The 21,008-nt window shown below is 43.5% G+C and overlaps 1 protein-coding gene across 9 annotated transcripts in view; it reads left to right on the forward strand.

The window, feature by feature from the left end:
* Nucleotides 1-21,008, forward strand: part of LOC115611793 (multiple epidermal growth factor-like domains protein 6) — a 213,722-nt gene that overhangs the window by 138,184 nt on the left and 54,530 nt on the right. For 8 of the 9 annotated variants that reach the window (XR_003992699.1, XR_003992698.1, XM_030495230.1 and 5 more), the window contains 5 exons: nt 8,917-9,042; nt 13,107-13,229; nt 15,850-15,972; nt 18,612-18,749; nt 20,815-20,937. Coding sequence is in view for 7 of the 9 variants with exons in the window: in XM_030495230.1 (XP_030351090.1) it covers nt 8,917-9,042; nt 13,107-13,229; nt 15,850-15,972; nt 18,612-18,749; nt 20,815-20,937 (633 nt within the window). In the remaining 2 variants the exon portion in view is untranslated. The remainder of the gene's footprint in view (nt 1-8,916; nt 9,043-13,106; nt 13,230-15,849; nt 15,973-18,611; nt 18,750-20,814; nt 20,938-21,008) is intronic. The other variant, XM_030495233.1, reaches the window with a different exon arrangement.

Consider the following 21,008-nt stretch of genomic DNA (forward strand, 5'->3'; position numbering starts at 1 on the left):
CCCCAAAATCAAATCCCCTTGAGGTACACATCGGACTTCCCCATCTTCCCGCATTACCCACCAAGTATATCCAGGTCCCTGAGCAAAAGCAACCCCACGAGTGGGTTTGCCTTTACCTGAAGCAGGAATAACACAGACTGTCTTCCCCAACAAATTCTTTATGTGCACCACAGGAACTTTATCCCCCTCTACAGTAGTAAAAGTTCTGATTGGGCTGGGCCAGCCCTGTTGGCAGATCCCCTACTGTTGACCAACCAGGTGGCTTTTGGTAAATGTGTATCCCAGTGTTTGAAAGTCCAAACACCCATTGCTCTCAGTGTAGTTTTTAACAGCCCATTGTACCATTCGATTTTCCCAGAGGCTGGTGCATGGTAGGGGATGTGGTATACCCACTCAATGCCATGCTCTTTGGCCCAAGTGTCTATGAGGTTGTTCCGGAAATGAGTCCCATTGTCTGACTCAATTCTCTCTGGGGTGCCGTGTCGCCACAAGACTTGTTTCTCAAGGCCCAGGATAGTGTTCCAGGCAGTGGCATGGGACACAGCGTATGTTTCCAGCCAGCCGGTGGTTGCTTCCACCATGGTAAGCACATAGCGCTTGCCCTGGCGGGTTGGTGGGAGTGTGATATAGTCAATCTGCCAGGCCTCCCCATATTTGTACTTCAGCCATCGTCCTCCATACCAGAGAGGCTTTAACCGCTTGGCTTGCTTAATTGCAGCACATGTTTCACATTCGTGAATAACCTGGGCAATAGTGTCCATCGTTAAGTCCACCCCTCGATCACGAGCCCATCTATATGTTGCATCTCTGCCTTGATGGCCTGAGGTGTCATGGGCCCACCGGGCTAAAAATAATTCACCCTTATGTTGCCAATCCAAGTCCATCTGAGCCACTTTAATCTTAGCAGCTTTATCCACTTGCTGGTTATTCTGGTGCTCCTCAGTGGCCCGACTCTTCGGTACATGAGCATCTACGTGGCGTACCTTCACCACCAGGTTCTGCACCCGAGCAGCGATATCTTGCCACAATGCAGCAGCCCAGATGGGTTTACTTCTGCGTTGCCAGTTGCTCTGCTTCCATTGCTGCAACCACCCCCACAGGGCATTTGCCACCATCCATGAGTCAGTATAGAGATAAAGTACTGGCCATTTTTCTCGTTCAGCAATGTCCAAGGCCAGCTGGATGGCTTTCACCTCTGCAAATTGACTCGATTCACCCTCTCCCTCAGCAGTTTCTGCAACTTGTCGCAGGGGACTCCACACAGCTGCCTTCCATCTCCGATGCTTTCCCACAATACGGCAGGACCCATCAGTAAACAAGGCATATTGCTTTTCACTCTCTGACAGTTCATTATATGGTGGGGCCTCTTCAGCACGCGTCACCTCCTCTTCTGGTGACATCCCAAAATCTTTGCCCTCTGGCCAGTCCATGATGACTTCTAGAATTCCTGGACGACTGGGATTTCCTATTCGAGCTCGTTGTGTAATTAGTGCGGCCCACTTACTCCATGTAGCATCAGTTGCATGATGTGTAGAGGAGACCCTGCCTTTGAACATCCAGCCCAGCACAGGCAACCGGGGTGCCAGGAGGAGCTGCGCTTCAGTTCCAATCACTTCTGAGGCAGCTCGAACCCCTTCATAGGCTGCCAGTATCTCTTTTTCAGTGGGAGTGTAGCTGGCCTCGGATCCTTTATATCCCCGACTCCAAAAGCCAAGGGGTCGACCTCGAGTCTCCCCTGGAGCTTTCTGCCAGAGGCTCCAGGTAGGACCATTCTCCCCAGCTGCGGTATAGAGCACATTTTTCACATCTGGCCCGGCCCGGACTGGTCCAAGGGCTACTGCATGAACTATTTCTCGTTTAATTTGTTCAAAGGCTTGTTGTTGCTCAGGGCCCCATTTGAAATAATTCTTCTTCCGGGTCACATGGTAGAGAGGGCTTACAATCAGACTGTAATTTGGGATGTGCATTCTCCAGAACCTCACAACACCTAAGAAAGCTTGTGTTTCTTTCTTGTTAGTTGGTGGAGACATTGCTGTTATCTTGTTGATCACGTCTGTGGGGATCTGGCGGCGTCCATCTTGCCATTTTATTCCCAAAAATTGAATCTCCTGTGCAGGTCCCTTGACCTTATTCCGTTTTATGGCAAAACCGGCCTTCAGCAGGATTTGGATTATTTTCCTCCCTTTCTCAAAAACTTCTTCCGCTGTATCACCCCACACGATGATGTCATCAATGTATTGCAGGTGTTCTGGAGCTTGCCCCTGTTCCAGTGCAGTCTGGATCAATCCATGGCAGATGGTAGGGCTGTGTTTCCACCCCTGGGGCAGTCGGTTCCAAGTGTACTGGACGCCCCTCCAAGTGAAAGCAAACTGTGGCCTGCATTCTGCTGCCAAAGGGATTGAGAAAAATGCATTGGCAATGTCAATTGTGGCATACCACTTGGCTGCCTTTGACTCCAGTTCATACTGAAGTTCTAACATGTCCGGTACGGCAGCACTCAATGGTGGTGTGACTTCGTTCAGGCCACAATAGTCTACTGTTAATCTCCACTCTCCATTAGACTTTTGCACTGGCCATATGGGGCTATTAAAGGGTGAGCGGGTCCTGCTGATCACTCCTTGGCTCTCCAGTCTGCGGATCAGCTTATGGATGGGAATCAAGGAGTCTCGGTTGGTGCGATATTGCCGCCGGTGCACTGTTGTGGTCGCAATTGGCACTTGTTGTTCTTCGACCTTCAGCAACCCCACAACAGAAGGATCCTCTGAGAGACCGGGTAAGGTGGACAGCTGCTTAATTTCCTCTGTCTCCAAGGCAGCGATACCAAAAGCCCATCTATACCCTTTTGGGTCTTTGAAATACCCTCTCCTGAGATAGTCTATGCCAAGGATGCATGGAGCCCCTGGACCAGTTACAATGGGGTGCTTTTGCCACTTCCTCCCAGTCAGGCTGATTTCAGCTTCCAGCATAGTTAACGCTTGGGATCCTCCTGTCACTCCAGAAATAGAAATGGGTTTCACCCCTTGATACCTTGATGGCATCAGAGTACACTGTGCACCGGTATCTACTAGAGCCTTATACTTCTGTGGGACTGATGTGCCAGGCCATCTGATCCACACAGTCCAGTAAACCCGATTATCCCTCTCCTCCACCTGGCTGGAGGCAGGGCCCCTCTAATAGTGATCACAAAATTCTCCACTTCTGTCTTGTAGAAAGGGATTAGTATTCCTTATCACAGGAGCTGGAGTAAAATCAGCTCTTTCGCTCCATCTGGGAAACTGCTCGCCAGAGACTGGAGCAGCAGCTTTCCTGGGAGGATCATCCTTGACCATTGTTCTCCTCTTCAGTTCACGCACCCGTTGCTCCAGAGCTGAAGTAGGTTTTCCATCCCACTTTCTCATGTCTTCTCCATGATCCCGCAGGTAAAACCATAGGGTGGCCCGTGGCGTGTACCTCGTATATTTTCTTTCTCGAGCAGTAGGGCGCCTTCTGTTAATAGCTGAGACATGGGTTGGTACGCGTGGAGAGCTGGATAGATCGGATAAATCGTCTCTCAATTGTTTGAACTCCTGGGACAGTTTTTCCACAGCTGAAATGATGGAAGGGGTGAGATTGTCTTCGAACTCTCGGAGTTGACGAATCAGGAAATCCACTGTTGGTGATACTCCGTCATTCCAGGTCATTGATGCCAATGTGTGGGCATACGATGATGGCGCACTCCGTGTAAGTTTCCGCCACATGGGTCGTGTACATTCGACTTCATCTGGGTCTACGGATGTGTTCCTGGAATCCGGCCTACGATAGATCATCTCTATAATGGCTGATTCCCTCAGGGACTGGATGCCTTTCTCTATCATGGTCCAGTTGGCTGAGCGATTCGTAATATCGTCTTTGTAGGGAAACCTTTCCTTCACAGCTGCCAGGAGCCGCCTCCAAAGACTGAGGGCTCGCTTCTCTCTTGCAATCGCTTTGTCAATTCCTCCTTCCTTAGCAAGTGATCCCAGCTGCTTGGCTTCCCTACCTTCTAGTTCATGACCGTCGGCCCCATTGTCCCAGCACCGGAGCAACCAGGTGACAATGTGCTCCCCTGGAAGACGGGTGAAATCTTTTCGCATATTCCGTAGTTCGGTTGAGGTCCGGGGTCGAGAAGTGACCTCTTCTTCTTCTTCCTCTTCCTCTGACCCACGTAGTAGTAACTCTTGTTCAGGTGCTGCTGCATATAGTAATGGCACTGGGTCTTCATCTTTCTTCGCTTCGCGGGTTGCTCTTTGTGCCTTTCGTCTGCTTTTGCTTACAGGGGCAACAGACATTGTCACAAACTGGACATTTGGTTTAGCTGCAGTGTTTGTCACTGTGGTTGGAGTGGCTGCAGTGTCTGCCACTAGGATTGGAGTGGTTGCAATGTCTATTGCTGGGGTCGGTGCAGCTGTTGTGCTTGGGAGTTGAGTAACACCAACAGCTGCATTATCTGTTGCTGTCGGGGTTTGAGTAGCTACTGTGCTTGTCACTGGGGTTGGTGTAGCTGCAGTGCTTGGAGTAGCCATATTGTCTGTTGCTGTCGGGGTTTGAATAGCTACTGTGCATGTCACTGGGGTTGGTGTAGCTGTGGTGCTTGGAGTAGCTATATTGTCTGTTGCTGTCGGGGTTTGAGTAGCTACTGTGCTTGTCACTGGGGTTGGTGTGGCTGCGGTGCTTGGAGTAGCCACATTGTCTGTTGCTGTCGGGGTTTGAGTAGCTGTTGTGCTTGTCACTGGGGTTGGTGTAACTGCTGTATTTGAAGTTGGAGTAGTTGCGTTGTCTGTTGTGGTCAGGGTTTGAGTAGCTGTTGTGCTTGTCAGCAACAACTAAAAACATCGGTGTTATCAGCGTTGTTCCCAGGCTGAAAGTTAAAAAACACAGCACTGCACCAGCTACTAAGCAGGAGAAAAATGACTGCTATAGCTGAACCCAGGACACCAGTTTAGACATTCAGTTTTGAGCACTCATCTAATCAAGAAGTAGACCCAATAATCATAAAATCATAGAATGGTTTGGGTTGGAAGGGACCTTAAAGATCATCTAGTTTCAACCCCCCCACCACAGGCAGGGACACCTTCCACTAGATTAGGTTGCTTCAAGCCCCATCCAACCTGGCCTTGAACACTGCCAGGGATGGGGCAGCCACAGCTTCTCTGGGCAATCTGTTCCAGTGCCTCAGCACCCTCACAGTAAAGAACTTCTTTCTAATATCTTATCTAAACCTCCCTTCTTTCAGTTTAAAGTCATTCCCCCTTGTCCTATCGCTACATGCCCTTGTAAAAAGTCCCTCTCCAGCTTTCTTGCAGGCCCCCTTTAGGTATTGCACCTCTTTTGACCTAGCGCAGCTAAGCAGAACATTAAGTGTTTCAAACAGGGCTTGCATTATCAATTATGTTCTTCGAAGTTTAGATTAGATATAAGGAAGAAGTTCTTTACAGTGAGGGTGGTGAAGCACTGGAATGGGTTGCCCAGGGAGGTTGTGGATGCTCCATCCCTGGCGGTGTTCAAGGCCAGGTTGGACAGAGCCTTGAGCCACATGGTTTAGGGCAAGGTGTCCCTGCCCATGGCAGGGGGGTTGGAACTAGATGATCTTAAGGTCCTTTCCAACCCTTACGATTCTATGATTCTATGATTCTGAGGATACTTTAGAGGATGTAATGATCTCTCCCACATACTAAGAATAAAAAGGGACTATGTTCTGGTGATTACCTCAGCTGCAGAAATAAGAAACAAGCATCCCTTCAGACAGGCTTTTATGATGAACCCAGCCCAGACTTCTGTTGTATTCATTCCTTCCACATTGTCTTTTTCTTCTTGGCAATCCTATGTTTCTGGGAGCAAAAGTGCCAAAATCACTTGAGGGGAAGCAGATTTTGCAGCCTAGATGGCTTGGATGTCTCTCATACATAAGGACGTGGATCTATCTTCTTATGAGATATTCAGGCTACATCTGAAGAGTCAAAAACCTGGGATAAGCTACTTTCTTGTGTAATTGCATGGAAGATTACTGAACTTCTGCCAAACTCTTCCCAATGAGTCCAGTCCTCTTACCACATCATCATAGTATGTTTGGGATCTTGACTAACTCATGGTGGTCCATACCTCCACTGCTTGTATGAGCCTCAAAATACATGGTTTGAAGAAATCTGTTGTTTCTCATTCTGCCTGCTCTCGTTAGAAACTTCTGCCCATACTCTAAGGCAAACAACCTCTAAAATGGGTTGCCTTGTTCAGTGATAAGTAGTGTGTGAAAGTAAATTACTGTCATCTTGAATCCTTTGATGATCTCTGATACTATGTGCCATGTCAGAATCCCATCTTTTTCAATGCACCTTTTCTTCCTTAGCTTTTTGATCCCACAAATTTTGCTCAATATTGAATTCACTTTTAGATATATGTGCCAGACTGAATGTTCACTACAAGTTAGGTAATTAAAATAGCCAAAGGTAACACTGTCCATTTTTTTTGCCTTGTTTTTAATGCCTTGATTTTGTTAACGTAATGACTTTAATTTCATTAAAGTTTAACTGACTGGTGTCTGGAAGGCAGAAAGTCAGAGGGAGTACATGTTTATTGTAGTATTGGGCTGTGGTTTTGGACTGATGTAAATTCATTGTCTTCACTGGAATTTATTCTTGTTTAAACTCCTAGAAGTGAAAGCAGAACACAGTCTTCAGACCCTCATTCATCTCTGGTGCCAGCTGTTATCTTTGGTGTCTGCCTTATGTAGAAAAGCTGTTGAGATGTAGGTTTATACAGAGACTTTTACACACTAAGGCTCTTAATGGAGGAAGCAACAAAGAATATATCACTATAAATCTACAACCTATGTTTTTCCACATAAGTAAAAGCACAGTATGTCTGAAGTTTTTTTTGTCATTGATAAGGTTGGATTGAAGGTGATGGAAAACATAGATTTGAAGAGACTGCATATTCTAACCCTGTGGTTGTTGCGTATCCATCTAGCTATGGCTTCATACTCAGGTTTTCTATGAAAATATGACCATTATTATAAAAAAATAATGGGATGAGAAATGTGTATTTCTCAGGACTTGACAGCAGGGTGGGTTTTCTACCAAACTTCGAGAGTAAATCTTTGAAAGTGGAGGGCATACCGTATTTCTGCCTGAACTCCATGTATGTGCTCAGACCTCCAGCCACAAGCCCCTTTACAGGAGGTGGAATTAGACTCATGATATGCTGAGTCTCTCCCTTTTTCTGATCAAAAATGGATTGCTGGCACCAAACAGCACAAGCACAATTCATTCTGTTCCTTCCCTAGTGGCTCTTCTCATTCAGTCTGGCACCTCCTCTCACGTGGCACACGCGATGCCTTGGCAGCAGGCATGAAACCTGGCCGTGGCTGCTCTGGAGTAGTAATCCCTCACTCTGCAGCTGCCGGCAGAGCCCCATGCTGGCCAGGCGGCACAGCCCCCCCCCCACGGTGCAGGCTCTCTGTGCAGGAGTTCACACCCGTCCCCTTCTGGCTTCAAAGCCTCCAAAATCCTCAGTATGGCAGGTTGCTGCTTATTTTCCCTTACATCCAAATTGGCTTATGCACAGAAAAGGGGGGAGAAAATGCACTTTTAAAAACCAAGATGTATATTCTGTCACTTGGAGCTGATTTAAGGCGTTTTTCATCTTCTGAAATATTTTCATCTCATTTGAATATTCTTGCTGAAAAGCAGGTCTTCGGACACAAATGTGCAGCAAGCAGGAAGCTCAGAGTGTATTGGGTCCTCTGTCTCCCGTGTAGAAATCAAGCTGGTTTCAAGTTATGTCACTAACTGGGTGGGAGGTTTGCAGACACAGGTGAAGATCAGAAGCCAGGGTCAGGTCCAGCATGCAGCAAGCTCTCTCCTGGCTACTGCTGTGTGTGCATCCATGAGAATGTAAAAATTTGCTTTTCTTTTGGTATTTTTAACATATACTTTGCTTCCTATAGCAGCTTTTGTGGCTAATGTTTTCTTAATGCCTACTACATATAAATGAATTAATACAAATATTCCTAAAATAAATATCAAAGCTCTTTGCTGACTTCATTGGGTCCGGAGTTTGATGTCTTTCATGAAGGGCCAAATAGTCTTTCCAGCTACTCATTGAGAACATAATACATCCGCTGATGTTAAAATATATATAGACACAGTCCTGCACACACTCACACTTACATATGTACAGCACAACAACAGGTTCAAACGATCTCTCTTATTTTTATATGCAGTGTGCGAATAGGTGTGGGTGTGTGATAACGTATTTTGGCAGGAGGAGAAATGTTTCTCTAGGAGCTGGAGATATACATTGAACAAAAAAGAATATTAATTTGCTTGAGTAAAAGAAGCAGCATCTTTAGAGATATGCTAAAGACCCTCTTGTTGCTTGTTGTGGTTTACTTTCTAACTCTGTCCTGTGGAGCTTGTGACTCCTGTCATTTGTAGCTTCCTATGCATGAGGCTGAGGAAAACAAACTGAAAGACAGGTTTTGGTTTGTCATTTTGTTGGGGTTTTTTTTAGAATAAATGACAGCAGGGACAGAAAAAAAACCACAACAAAACAACAATGGGCAAGTGCCAGTAGGGATGTATTTTTTTCCTCCTTACCTCAGTGGATTCTCAAGTGCTTTGCTGCTGTCAGATCAAAGGGTGGCTGTACTTCAGTCAGCATTACAGCTCTTGGATCTCACCTGCCTCTCACTGGAATCGCAGCTTTTGCTGACATGGAACACTGTGTCAAACAAGAACCCTGAATGCAAGGGAGAGCAATCACACAGAGGATGGGGACAGGTGCATTTCTGAAAGCTGTTTGGTGACGTTTGTGTATTTTACTGTCATTTATGTATTTAAAATAGGAAATAAGTTTTTTGGGTTGTTGACATATGTTCCTTCAATGTTTCCTTGGCTCCAGCCATCAATTCCTGCAGTGTTAACAAGGGAGGCTGCGAGCAGGACTGTGTTCAGATCGGTGAAGACCACTATAAGTGCCAGTGCCAGCCAGGCTACCAGCTGAAGAGGGATGCCAGATCCTGTGAAGGTAAGTCCTGCACTACCTGCCTTGAGACACACTTTAAAGGCAATTAAAAAGACCCCAGGATAGTGCTTCAGGTTGCTGTGTTCATTCATATTTCACCCTGCTTGCCAAAAGCAGCTCCAGGAATTGCTTATTAACAGAATTTTAAAATGACACATTTGAGATGTGAAGTTCACATTGATTCACAATTTTGAACAAGATTTTGGCCTCATAAACCCCTGGCTCTTTGTTGCACACTGACGATGATGACATAGGTTAGGAACTTAATCATGTTGTAATTCTAATATTTTATTACTCATCAAGTTGTATATCAAGTTGCCCTGTGTTTTATTCTACATAATTCTATAACATGTTTTGTTCTACATAAACTTTTCTTTATCTGATTTTGGTTTATGTCGCTCCTAATCATAGTCTGATTCATTCTTCCTCCCCTTCAGGTTTCTAAGCAAACACTTTCATAAGCATAACAGAAATGCTACCTTTGGGTTTGATTATTAGTTTGGTTTTTTTTTTTTCTCATATATATTCATCAATTTTTAAGGCAATTCCTCCCCTTCCCCAGCATAGGCGCACACACATAGTACCCTTGAATATGCCAGAGTAAGATAGGGCCAAATATGTGGATTTACTGCACTAAAATTCCTGTCACAAAACCTTTTCCATATGGCTTCTCTTCTGCTTGGAGATTTTATATGCTGTGTATAAAGTGTAAGTAAATCCTGCTGTTCAGCTTAGTTACAAGTCACGCTGTGTGCAATGAGCACTTAGCCTTCGGTTTTGGCCTCCTCAAGTCCTGCCCTCCACAGGGCACCCGCAACCAGCTCACCTCTCCATCTCTCACCGGGTGGCTGCGCTTTGTCCCCGAGATAGCCAGAAAGAGTTAGAAAAGGGGAGTTTTAGGGAGGGGAAAGGGCATCTGAGACCTTCTGCTGTTCTCCAGCCTATTTCCAAACCTCTTGTGATTCCTCTGCTGCCTCTAGCACTTGAGCTGTCCTTGGCCAAGCCAGCTGGGCGTGTGGACCCCTGCATAAAACTTTTCAATGTTTTTTTTATGTGGTGTGATGGGACAGAGGTTGGATTGGCAGAGTCTGAGTGTGGTGATGCTTGGTTGGGTGGGAGTTGCTGCTTGGGTGGTCATGGAGCTGTTCAAACCTCCATGTGCCACTTAAAGCTCTATCTCAGCTGTCAGTGGCTGGTTCAGCTCAGCAGCAAAACAAGCAGGTTCATTCCCCTAGTTGGTGAGGTTCTGCCACCATGCAGGCAGCTGTGGCCATTGGCTTCTTCGCATTGTGTAGCTGATGAGGGTCAGCCACCCACCAAAGGAGTTGGTGCTGTTCGTCACCAGCCAGTAACTGCTGAACAGTGGCTAAGGGGCAAGGGCAGCTTTGTCTGCGGGTGAGACCTTGTCTGGAGTTCACGTGTATACCTGGTTACCTGTGTTCAGGATGGTATAAATCAAAATATAATAGCACAGGCTCTCCGGGATGACAGTTGTGCTTAGAGGAAGGAGAATGTGTCTCACAAGGGGAACTCAGCTGGCAAAATGAAGATCGAGTAGGATGCTTTCTCCCATAAGTACCTTAGCAAATAAACACCTGGGAAAGAAAAATTATAGTTAAGCCAATGGATAAGATTTTTATGGGAACAAATGAGCATAAAGTGGCCATGAACACAGTGGGGTTGGCAATTAGAGATGTTTTAAGTAGAAAAGGTGGGAAGAGGTGATCCTGGCTGATTTTACTTTCCAAGCAGAAAGGATGGCTGTTGTAGTGCTGGTTTGGACAGAGAAACTACAGTGTCATGAGGGTGTTTACTACAGCAGGTGTAACTGTGCTGCAGGTGTGGAGTTATCCCTGCTGACTGCTTGGAAGTTAATACTACACCCCATAGCCCTGAAAGGCCACACAGAAACATCCAAGCCTAGCAGGGTAGCGCAGCTTTCAGCATGGAGGCAAACTGACCTGGAATATCTAGGAAATGAAACCATTCCATTAAATTTTTTGCCATAGTGTTTAACAGCTTGGAATAGAGTTTTGTAGGATGCAGTCTGTTATCTACTAAAGTTATTAAGTCAGTAAGAGCCAAATGTATAGGAAAAATAACTCTAATGAGTTATTTTTAGTTTTTCCTGAAACCTGCCTATAACAGGAAGGAACAGATATGTCAGTGGAAAACAAGTCAATCAGTGGTTGCCTTATGTGCTGAAGATCTTTCCTTTACAATCTTTTATCTTGTCTAACGACTTCCAAGGCTGCTATCTTTATTCAAATTACTGTGTTGTGCTAACATCTACCCTATAATTTGTTGTTTGTTTGTTGTCATGTCACACAGTATTACAAGTTTACTCTATGCTATAATCATTCTCAAATTAAAGCTTTAGATGCTCTGAAAACCGTTATAATATGCAGGTTTAACAGATGCTGTTTGATAGTGATTTCATTTAATTTAACCAAATAGAAAAAAAATCAACAAATAACTCAGTATTTCATATCAGCAAGGAATGAGTTCTTTCTTGAAGCTAAATCTTTTGTAGACCACAAATTGTCGAACTGTAGAGCCAAGTTGTCAGCCTTGAAAGTGTCACGTAGGATGAAGTGCTGCTGTCCCTTGGAAACATATTTGCAACCTATTGTGTTGAAAATCCAACAGAAAATTTCAGTTCTACATTCTTAACAGTGATTTTTTTTTTTTTTTTTTTTTTTAATACTCTCAAGGCAAACTCAGCCTGCAGACTTGAATTATTATGTTCTTGCAATGGCAGGAGGTGAAACAAGGGAATTTAAAGGTATTCTGGGGCAATATCCTTTGCCAAATGATGGCTCGAAATGCCACTGACGACACAGAAAAGTGAAAATTGGAGGAAATGAAAATATTGGAGGAAATGAAAAAGGAAATGAAAAAATGAAAAATGAAAACAGCTTCAACCCTTTCCCAGGGTTACTGAAACCCTGACTGCACCACCAGTACTTTGAACTGATGTTAACTTTCTTCCTGGTGCCTTGATAAAAGTTGGCTTGTACAGAGCTTGAGATGGCTGGTGAAGGAGTTGTCAGGTTGGAGGCAAGTGAGGAATACTGGTCAAATGTCTCAAATCAGACAGTAATTAGTAAAATGCTAAAACTGAATTAGAGCTTGGATTCTGACTTTTCAAAAGCTTAATTTGAAACTAAGCAGAACTCTAGAGGACACATTTTCGAAGGTGTCCTCCAAATCTACCTATGTGATGTTATTCACTAGTGTGTTAGTGTAACTAGTACTCCAAACTGACACCTCAGCCTTGTGCAGGATATCAGATTTTGGTATGAAAACTCAGGCTCTTAACGCAAATCAGACTTGTCCAAACAGTCCCAGTAGGTCTCTTTTACTGTGTGCAAAGTCTTTATTTGGGCAGATGCATCAGAATTGTTTCCAGCAGGTATGTATTCCAGAAATAAACCCATAAACCATAGTGAAATCTCTGAGGTGGAGACATCTGTAGGTCCTTTATAAATATGTTGCTAAGTACTTGCCACTTAGAGTGGCTTATCCTTGAAATGGTACGGTTTTGTTCAAGAAAAGAAAGAAAATCTTGATGTACAACATGAATGGCATAAGTTTTTAGACTGAAAGAGGTCTTCTGGGGCTTTTCAGCATTTATTTCCTCTAGAGACTTTTAAAGACACACTGTTCTGTGTGGCAAACTGCACAGTTGTATGTGTTTAGGGGTTCACACATATTGGAGTGCTAATTGCTATTGTTTAGAGCAACTCTTAAAATCTGTTCAGTTACAGCAAAATCAGAATAAAATGTACTTCTCTTGTCTTACTTCCAAGGTGTAATACAAGCCCAGTTTCCCACTGTGTAAAGCGTTGTTGCTGCTCTATGAAAAATGCTGTCCAGCAACAGAGAAAATAGTGTACAGAAAAACAATGGCTTTACTGTACACCAAATTCTGTCAAATTTTTTTTTCCAGTCTAATCTCTTACAGCTACAGTAATCTTTGTTGTTAGTTGTAACAGTGGCAGGTAAGATCATTTTCAGACAAAACCATGACCTTTAAGTTGACAGTGTGCTCTAATTGGTTTCAGTGATAGACCCCTGCACAACTGGGAATGGAGGATGCCCACAAATCTGTCAGAATGAGAGAGGAATTGCAAAATGCGAGTGTCATGCAGGGTATTATCTTTCCGCAGACAAAACGTCCTGTTTAGGTAAGAAACTGGGCTATTTATTGGGAAGAAAGATACTAATACGCACTCTGGTTTGCTGAGCTTTGAATGGAAAAGAATATATTATACAAATACATGTCTGTATTTTGAAATGGTGTTTCTTTCTGTGATATTGATGTCACACAATAATCTTGAAGAACCATTTTATTAATGAAAATTACTCTGTGATCCCTTAAGTCATGCTTTCTAGCAACTGGATTTGTCGATGCTGTAGTGTCATTCTTGTAGGGTCCCTTTAAAATAATACCCCAGATACAGCTCCTGGAAAATTGGTTCAAGTAACACTCTGAACCAGGTCACTGAAAACTTATTTAGAATTCAAATGGCTTTTTAGCTGGAGAACTGTTTCCATATTAATGGACAAACTATTGTTAAGGCAAATCATAAAGTGTAAGATTTCCAAAGAGAGGTGCTTTAAGAGTTGAATTCCAAAGTCCTGTATTTAGTCTGACATTTTCAAAAGGATCTAAAGTTTTTTTGACCTGAAATGGGGTGCAATTAGCTATCAAAATACCTGCTTTTCTTTCAATATGATTCTTAGAAGCTAGATAGTTTATCAGTTTTATGAAGGAAAAAGCAATTGTGGACTTCATGGTGCACAGATTTTTAACAGCCTTGTCAGGGTATGTATTCAGATACCAATTATAAACTCCTCCTTTTGAAAACTTTGTCAAGATTTTGCCAATATTCAAATTGTCTTATGTGGTGCTGGGTGCTTTGCAAAATACTTCCTTCCTACCTTGAGTATTTTACTCAGTTGTCTCTAAGCTCTTCTGTGAGTAGCATTGCACAGCTCTGTGATTATCCTCCCTTACTGGGATTACTCATGAGTGAGGTTACTGAAAAAGCAGAGTACTTTCAAGCAGTGTAGACACTTCACTGATGATTAATAGGTGGAAACAGCAGTGGGTTTAATACTAGGGTCAGCATGTTACTTGTTTTATCTCAGATATTCATTGACAATTCTGTTAATTTATGTATAAACTAACAGACTGGGAAACTTCCAGTGTTATATATTGGAACAAATTTTCTTCCCAACTTCATGGCAACAGTCTTTTGAATCACTAAGCATCATGTCTTACTATGGATATACAATTATTGTTTTTTTCTTTCAGAAATTATTCAATGTCTTTTGCAAAATTCAAGCTAATGTTTGACTCTCTGGAAGATGAGCTAGAAGGAGACAGAGGGCAACTAAAGTGTCATACTTTAGTTATTAGCTGTGTTTGAAAGATAAGAAGAAACGTGCAGAATGGTGGCTGTGTTTCAGTTTTCCAACTTTTTCTATTTGAAAAAGCAAAAAAAGAGAAAAGCACATTTACAGGATTTGCCAACATAATCTACTTGCAAAATGACAATTAGAGAAAAAGGAGAGAGAACCCATTTTAGTCTAAACAGCAGCTACTCACATGGCTGCTTCAGAGAACCTGTCATTTATCCTGAAATTTTCATGAGTCTGTGTGTGGTGTTTGCACTGCCTGAGGCCTCTTTTTGCAAGTAGGCTGATTGCATTTGTAAAGCTACTTGTGTTCAAGTACAAGGGGCCATGACTATGGCGCTGGTTACAACACATAGGAAGATAAAAAAAGCCTGTTAGGAAGTGGTTTGCTGTGGTAAAAGGTGAGGAGCTGCATACCGGACTGTGCTCTCGTGTGTGTGAGAGACACTGACCTAGGATTGGTGCAATAAATAACTTTGCAAGCAAAATGTCAGAACAAGAGAAGGAACAGGAGGTGGGTTAGGGGTTTGCTGTGTGCAAGGTAATGGCAGTCTTTGCACAGAGGTTAATGTTTTCTGCAGCTGTGCTCCACAGCAGCAGCATTTAGTGTAAGTTTTTGCTTTGCTTTTTTTCCCCCCAGTAATTATTCTTTACAAGTATTTTTATGCTCCACTGAGATTTTAGGAAAATGGATGCCTTTGGTGGCATTTAACTCCAAAATACAGACTAATGAGTATATAGCTGAGAAGGGCTTTGACAGCCTTAAGAGAGCGCTGGGCGAAGAACAGTCTCTCCAACCACAGTTCTTCACCTTTTTTCTTTTCTTATAGGTGTGGTGAAACTCTGCTGATTAGAGTAGATGCCTCCCAGCTGGACTTATGTAGAAACAGCTGCATGATTCAGGGATGTGACAGAGGAGATCTGTCTCCGTTGTACCTGCTGAAACCCAGCCACCACTCAATCCAAATCATTTGACATTCAGAAAATAATCAGCTATTTCCTGCTCCATTAATTGAAATATAGTAGTATTGAAGACCTAGTGGTAATTTTAGGGTAGTGGGAGAAAGGACTTTCTTCTGAATTCTCCATGTGACTTATTTGGCCATTGCTTTTTTTACAGGAACAATAAGTTGCTTTGGCTGATACTGTAAATATAATGTTTGATATTGTAAGTATTCACATTGAATGGTTCAAGGTCAATGGTGTTTGGAAAGAAAGGTTATTTTGGAGAATAATGTTGAGTTCAGTGTTCCTGGATTCATCAGATGCTGTCATTTGTAGACTAACATCAGGATGCGCTTTTCAGCCATGTTCATGTACAGAAATATTATTTTTTACTTTAATATCCAAATGAATGTCTTTGCCTTTCTCTGTGCTTCGTAGACATTGATGAGTGTGCAGAAGGAAGAGCCAGGTGTGCTCATCGTTGTGTGAACAGTCTGGGATCCTTCACCTGTGTCTGTAATCCGGGCTTCGAACTGGGGGCTGATGGAAAGCAGTGCTACCGTAAGTGACGCTTTTGCAGTTATGCATTTCAGGCTATCTTATCTGCAAACTGCTATGCTTCATTTTTAATTCAGTTGGATTAGCACTCCCAGCAAAATAAATGTATGCAAAAGCTCAAGTTTAATACTATTTTCTTCATCTTCTGCTACTGCTGGTTTTGCAGGTTGATATTCTTAAGCCTGTGTTCACAGACCTTAATTACTGCATTTCAAAGAGCAAATAACCATGTTGGCTTATCTTCAGAGACTGGTGAATTCTATTGCAGAGCTACCAAAATATTGCTCTTCTGTGAAACACATTCATTCCTGCCCTCCTTCTCCCAATTTTATTATATGCCAGATCTGAGGCAAGAAAAAACCAACATGATGTTCTGCTCCTGTCTTTATCTCTCTAAGTTTACTTATGTTTCTTCTGAGATTATTGACACTATTAAGTAGATGCTTTAAAAAAAAGGAGAAAAGCAAGATTGGGGATGCAAAAGCAAGATTGGGGATGCAAAAAATATTTGAACAACTGAGATTTCCTAAACTAAAATGATGCTGAGCTCTGTTGTCTTCCCTTACATGCTTATCTCTTGTCAGCAGGGTTTCTTAATCAACACCATTTTTCTTGAGGAAGGGACTGATTCCCAGCACTGTTAGTTGATAGGTGATCCCTAGGCTGTCCTTGAGGGCAAATTTAGATTAATAAAGGAGATGATGTGGAAAAGTTGGTGTTATTATGGACCTAACATAAGCTCACTGGAATGCAGACAAAAGCATGACCTGTTTTAGCAAAGAGGTGGGCAAAGATCATTCAATGTAATAATACTGTGCAAGAGCTTTCAGCAGAATTTCCTTAGGAAAATATGCTGCATGCCAGAGAATTAATGCTTTCTTTAAGAATGTGTGTGTAAGATATACATATTAGAAATTCAGTTTCAAAGAATTAACATACATTAAAAATAAAAAACAATTATGTGAGAGATATCCTGGAGAATTATTTCATAGGTGATGGGGGGGAGGAACTGTGAATAGTGCAATGGCAGAGAAAATGCAATTAATATATAGATATGAAATGATCTGTTATCTGGGGATAAAAAAAGTGGTTTAGACCACTTAGATTTCATTGTGATTTTCTGATAATATTTTTTCTTCGTGTTCAGCAGATCTCAGGGGATGGTGATTCTCTGTGCCATAGGTACAATATTACAAAGCAAACAATAAAAATAAAAACATTCTGCATCTATTCATGATCAGGGTTATCCCAGTGTTTGAGCAATTTATAATCTTCGTATATTCTTTCATTTCCCCAGTGTCAGGGGGAAGAGCTGTTATTCTGTTTTTACTGATGAAGAACTGAGACAAAGTAAATGATGAAGACAGTGTATAAAGTCAGATTCTGCATTTGATTGCTGGGTTTCCTAAATCCCAGTTTAACACAGTGGGCAAGAGACTAGATTTCTTCTCCCTGCTGCAAATAATCATACTATGCACAAGATGTAGCCCTCAATATATGTCCTCCTAATTTATATCCTCTTCCAGCAAGACTTGCATTTCTTGTTGGCAGGCAGATTGCTCCCTGGGGGCACAAAAAGTGTAGGAGCAGAGCCTCCAACACAGATGTGTCTGAGAGCCGCAGCAGTGGGGAAAGGCCAGCCTTCTGCACCAGATCTGATGGCCTCCACTCTGAGCTGGGGTGTTTCTGGAAGTACGGTGGCTTCTTTAAGGAGGGTGTTTCTCAGTTCTCCTGCATATCATGAGAAATTAATTCCTCTCTACATAGTTATGTAACGAGACAATCTGGGTAGTTCTTCAGGAGAAAATTTATAACTGAGCTTACAGTTTCCTTTCATCCTGAAGAAATCATCCAATGAAGCACCTGGGTAGGAATGAGGTAGCCAGATGTTCCCTTTCCTATATGAGGACTTCCACTGAGCTTGGCCAAAATGTTGTGAGGACTGTCCAGCACAACCAAGTGCAGAAGGATGAGGATGGTCCATCAGGGTGAAGAGCGGTGGCGACAGCATCGTACCACCACACTGTCTTAATTATAGGGGGAAAAGTCCCAGCAGGGAAGCTGCTGTGTGCCCCCTTGAAGGGACATCCAACAGTCAAAACCTGTGGATTGTTCTGCTTTGTGGTTAGGTGTCAGACCTGCCACCTTGTGGTTAGGTGTCACACAAGACTCTGCTGTGAAAGTTTTAAGACATTTGTGTTTGGTGGATGTTTCAGAATCCAACTCTTTACCATTCACATACAACACTAAAAGTCACTTATTGGAAAGCATAAGCAGTCTGGGTTGAGATGGACCACCTGGGTTCCTCAGATGGTTCCTTTCCTCCTTTGAGGCAAGGGCAGAACTTGCCATTGCATTCAAATAAAGCATAAATCTCAGGAAACCTGTGAGTGCTCCTATAGTAGGCAGACTGTCTTCACATTACCAAAGTCAAGAGCATATACTGTTATGACACAAGGAGACAAATACCCGGAGTTCAGTGGCTCCAGAACATGCTTTTCTGTGGTGTGAGTGGGAGCTGAGTTTATATTTCCTGCTACAGCAGTCAGCTTATGGATGCTTTTTTTACAGAAAGCTTATTCTCCAGTGACTCTCCCCCTGTGCTTGCTTTTTAACATCCTTTTGATTTATTTCTCCGAAAGGCATCGAAATGGAAATTGTCGATAGCTGCCAGGAAAGCAATGGTGGCTGCTCTCACCACTGCGAGCACACGACTGCGGGACCACGATGCTCCTGTGACCATGGCTATCACCTCGATTTTGATGGCAAAACGTGTGCGGGTAATTCATGGCAAATGCAGCATTCCTGCGGGAGGAGGGAAGAGGTGCAGCCAGTCTCTCTGCAAGGGCAGCCTGCAGGAGAGGTGTCACTCAAGGAAATGCCTTCCCATCGCCTTCCTTTCTTCTACAAGTTTTAATTAATACCATCCTCTGGTGCTTCCAAGCCGCTGCTCCAGCTTGCCTCGCTCTGCATGTTTGCTGGGAGTATTAATTAACATGGGGAAGGAGTTCTGCCTCTCAAATGGAAGATGATAATATGGTGCATTGCCAGTTGTTCTGGCCATATCTCATTTCGTGCAGCTCAAACATTGCTTGCCTGACTTTTTTCGTTCCCATCCTCAGCTGGTGGCTTGGAAGAGGTCGCCTCTGGCTGGGAGAGGTAGCACTGCTATTCTGAAGTGCTTCATGTGCAAACTCCACTTTGTGTTGTGGAAGTTGCTGTATTTCCATCAGATTGGCTCAGTAATGAGATTGCACTTCTGACTGTGAGAAGTCTCACTTAGGAAGTGAAAGCAATAGTTAGGTTTGTTTTCATTTCAAGAGCTTAAAAATTCATTCATGTTTTAAACAATTTTACAATGTGATTTTTAATTTTTTTGTTTGTTTACGGCTTTTGCTATGCAAACTGTTTCTTGTTCTGTTTTAGGCTTGCTGTCACTATGCCATCAAAATTTTAAAGAATAGCCAAGAAGAAGGGGGGGAAGAAACAAAGCAGGTACCACAGAGCAGTACTACTGTACTGTGAGGAGATTCAGAGAGTGGGAGCACTGGTTAATGTGACAGGCATTACAGACAAGAAGAGCCTTGCAACACAAAAAGCCAAATGCAGGAGAGAGGAGGGAAGCACGAAGGTCTGCAAGGGCAGTTGATGCTGGAGCTTAAAAAGCAGGTCAGGGAGGCAGATTTGTACCCAGAGCGTTGCGAAGGTGGGATAGTTTATGCAGTCTTGTTTGTGTACGGATGAGAGGAGGCAGAGCAGCCTCCTGCCTGTGCCCCAGCTCAGTGACCTGCTGATGGGGATTTCAGAGGGAAGCAGTTACTCTGGACACAGCAAGGGAAGTGAGAGCACAGGGGAAGGATTTGGCAAGGCTGAGGACATGAAAAGCTGCTCTTAACAACAAAAATTTCCTTTTTGTTGGATGCACACTTCACATTCCTGCACAGACAAGGGGCTGTTGCTAGACCGCAGAGCAAGGCATTGTCTGATGTGCTTCAGAGGAGCTCAGCTTGCAACATTTCTGGAAAAGACTCTGTGTTCAAATAACCTGCATTAATCATTTTCATGCTGACCTCTTCACCTCAATTGATTAATTACATTTTCTTCCTCCTCTTTCTCCTGTTGGCATTTCCTAATAATGTTGGTACTTCTTCCAAGGTTAATTGAGACACTGACCTTTCCCATCTGCGGCTGCTCATCTGGGTAACGTTCAGAAGCATTTTGCAGACTCAGCATTGACAAGGTGGCCCTTGAATGGCCACCGACCTGCTCAGCAGGCTGCAAGGGCTGGTGTCACCTGAGAGCCTGCAGTGGGAAGATAGCAGCTCGATTCGCCTGTCTAATCACTGGAACAGCAGTGTCAATGATACCAATTTCCAGATGGACACAGGGCAAGATAAGGCAATGGGCAATTAGTTATCAAAAACTACAGTTGCACCTAGTAAGCTGCTGATGTCCAGCAAATGCTTTGTTGGATCAGAGCTTTGTTTCACTATCAGTTTGTACTGAATAAGGTTGAATGTAAAAAAAGTGCAAATGGTTATATGTAGATTACTGTTAAATAGATGGTATTTGTGGGCTGGTGAGACCTAATTGTTGTTTATGTTGTAATAAACCTCGTGGAAGCTAAGGCTTGAAGAAAAGGTGCCTCTCCCTGTTCATAGAGGGTATTGGCTGCTGTGGGAGAAGGTAGAAGAGAGCTGCTGTCAGGATTCAGTGTTTTATGTGGGTAATGGGAGAGAAAAATGTAGAAAGGCATGTGCTGAAAAGCACAATAGCAACTGAGCCAAATTATTGGAGCAGCTCAGGCCGTGCCTAAGGGCTGAACAAGTTGCCCCTTTCTTGCAGAGCTGGACGAGTGCAAGACCGGAGAGTCCTGCTGCTCCCAATTCTGCATCAACTATGCAGGTGGCTACGAGTGTGCCTGCAAAGCAGGGTTCCAGCCAAATGCCGATGGCTGTGACTGTGACGGTGAGTCCCTTGATACCAGTGGCTCAGTCTAACTAAGCACAGCAGTGGGTAGAAGAAATGCTGTCAAAGCT

Source organism: Strigops habroptila, chromosome 8, assembly GCF_004027225.2.
Source record: "Strigops habroptila isolate Jane chromosome 8, bStrHab1.2.pri, whole genome shotgun sequence".
Lineage (NCBI taxonomy): Eukaryota > Metazoa > Chordata > Aves > Psittaciformes > Psittacidae > Strigops > Strigops habroptila.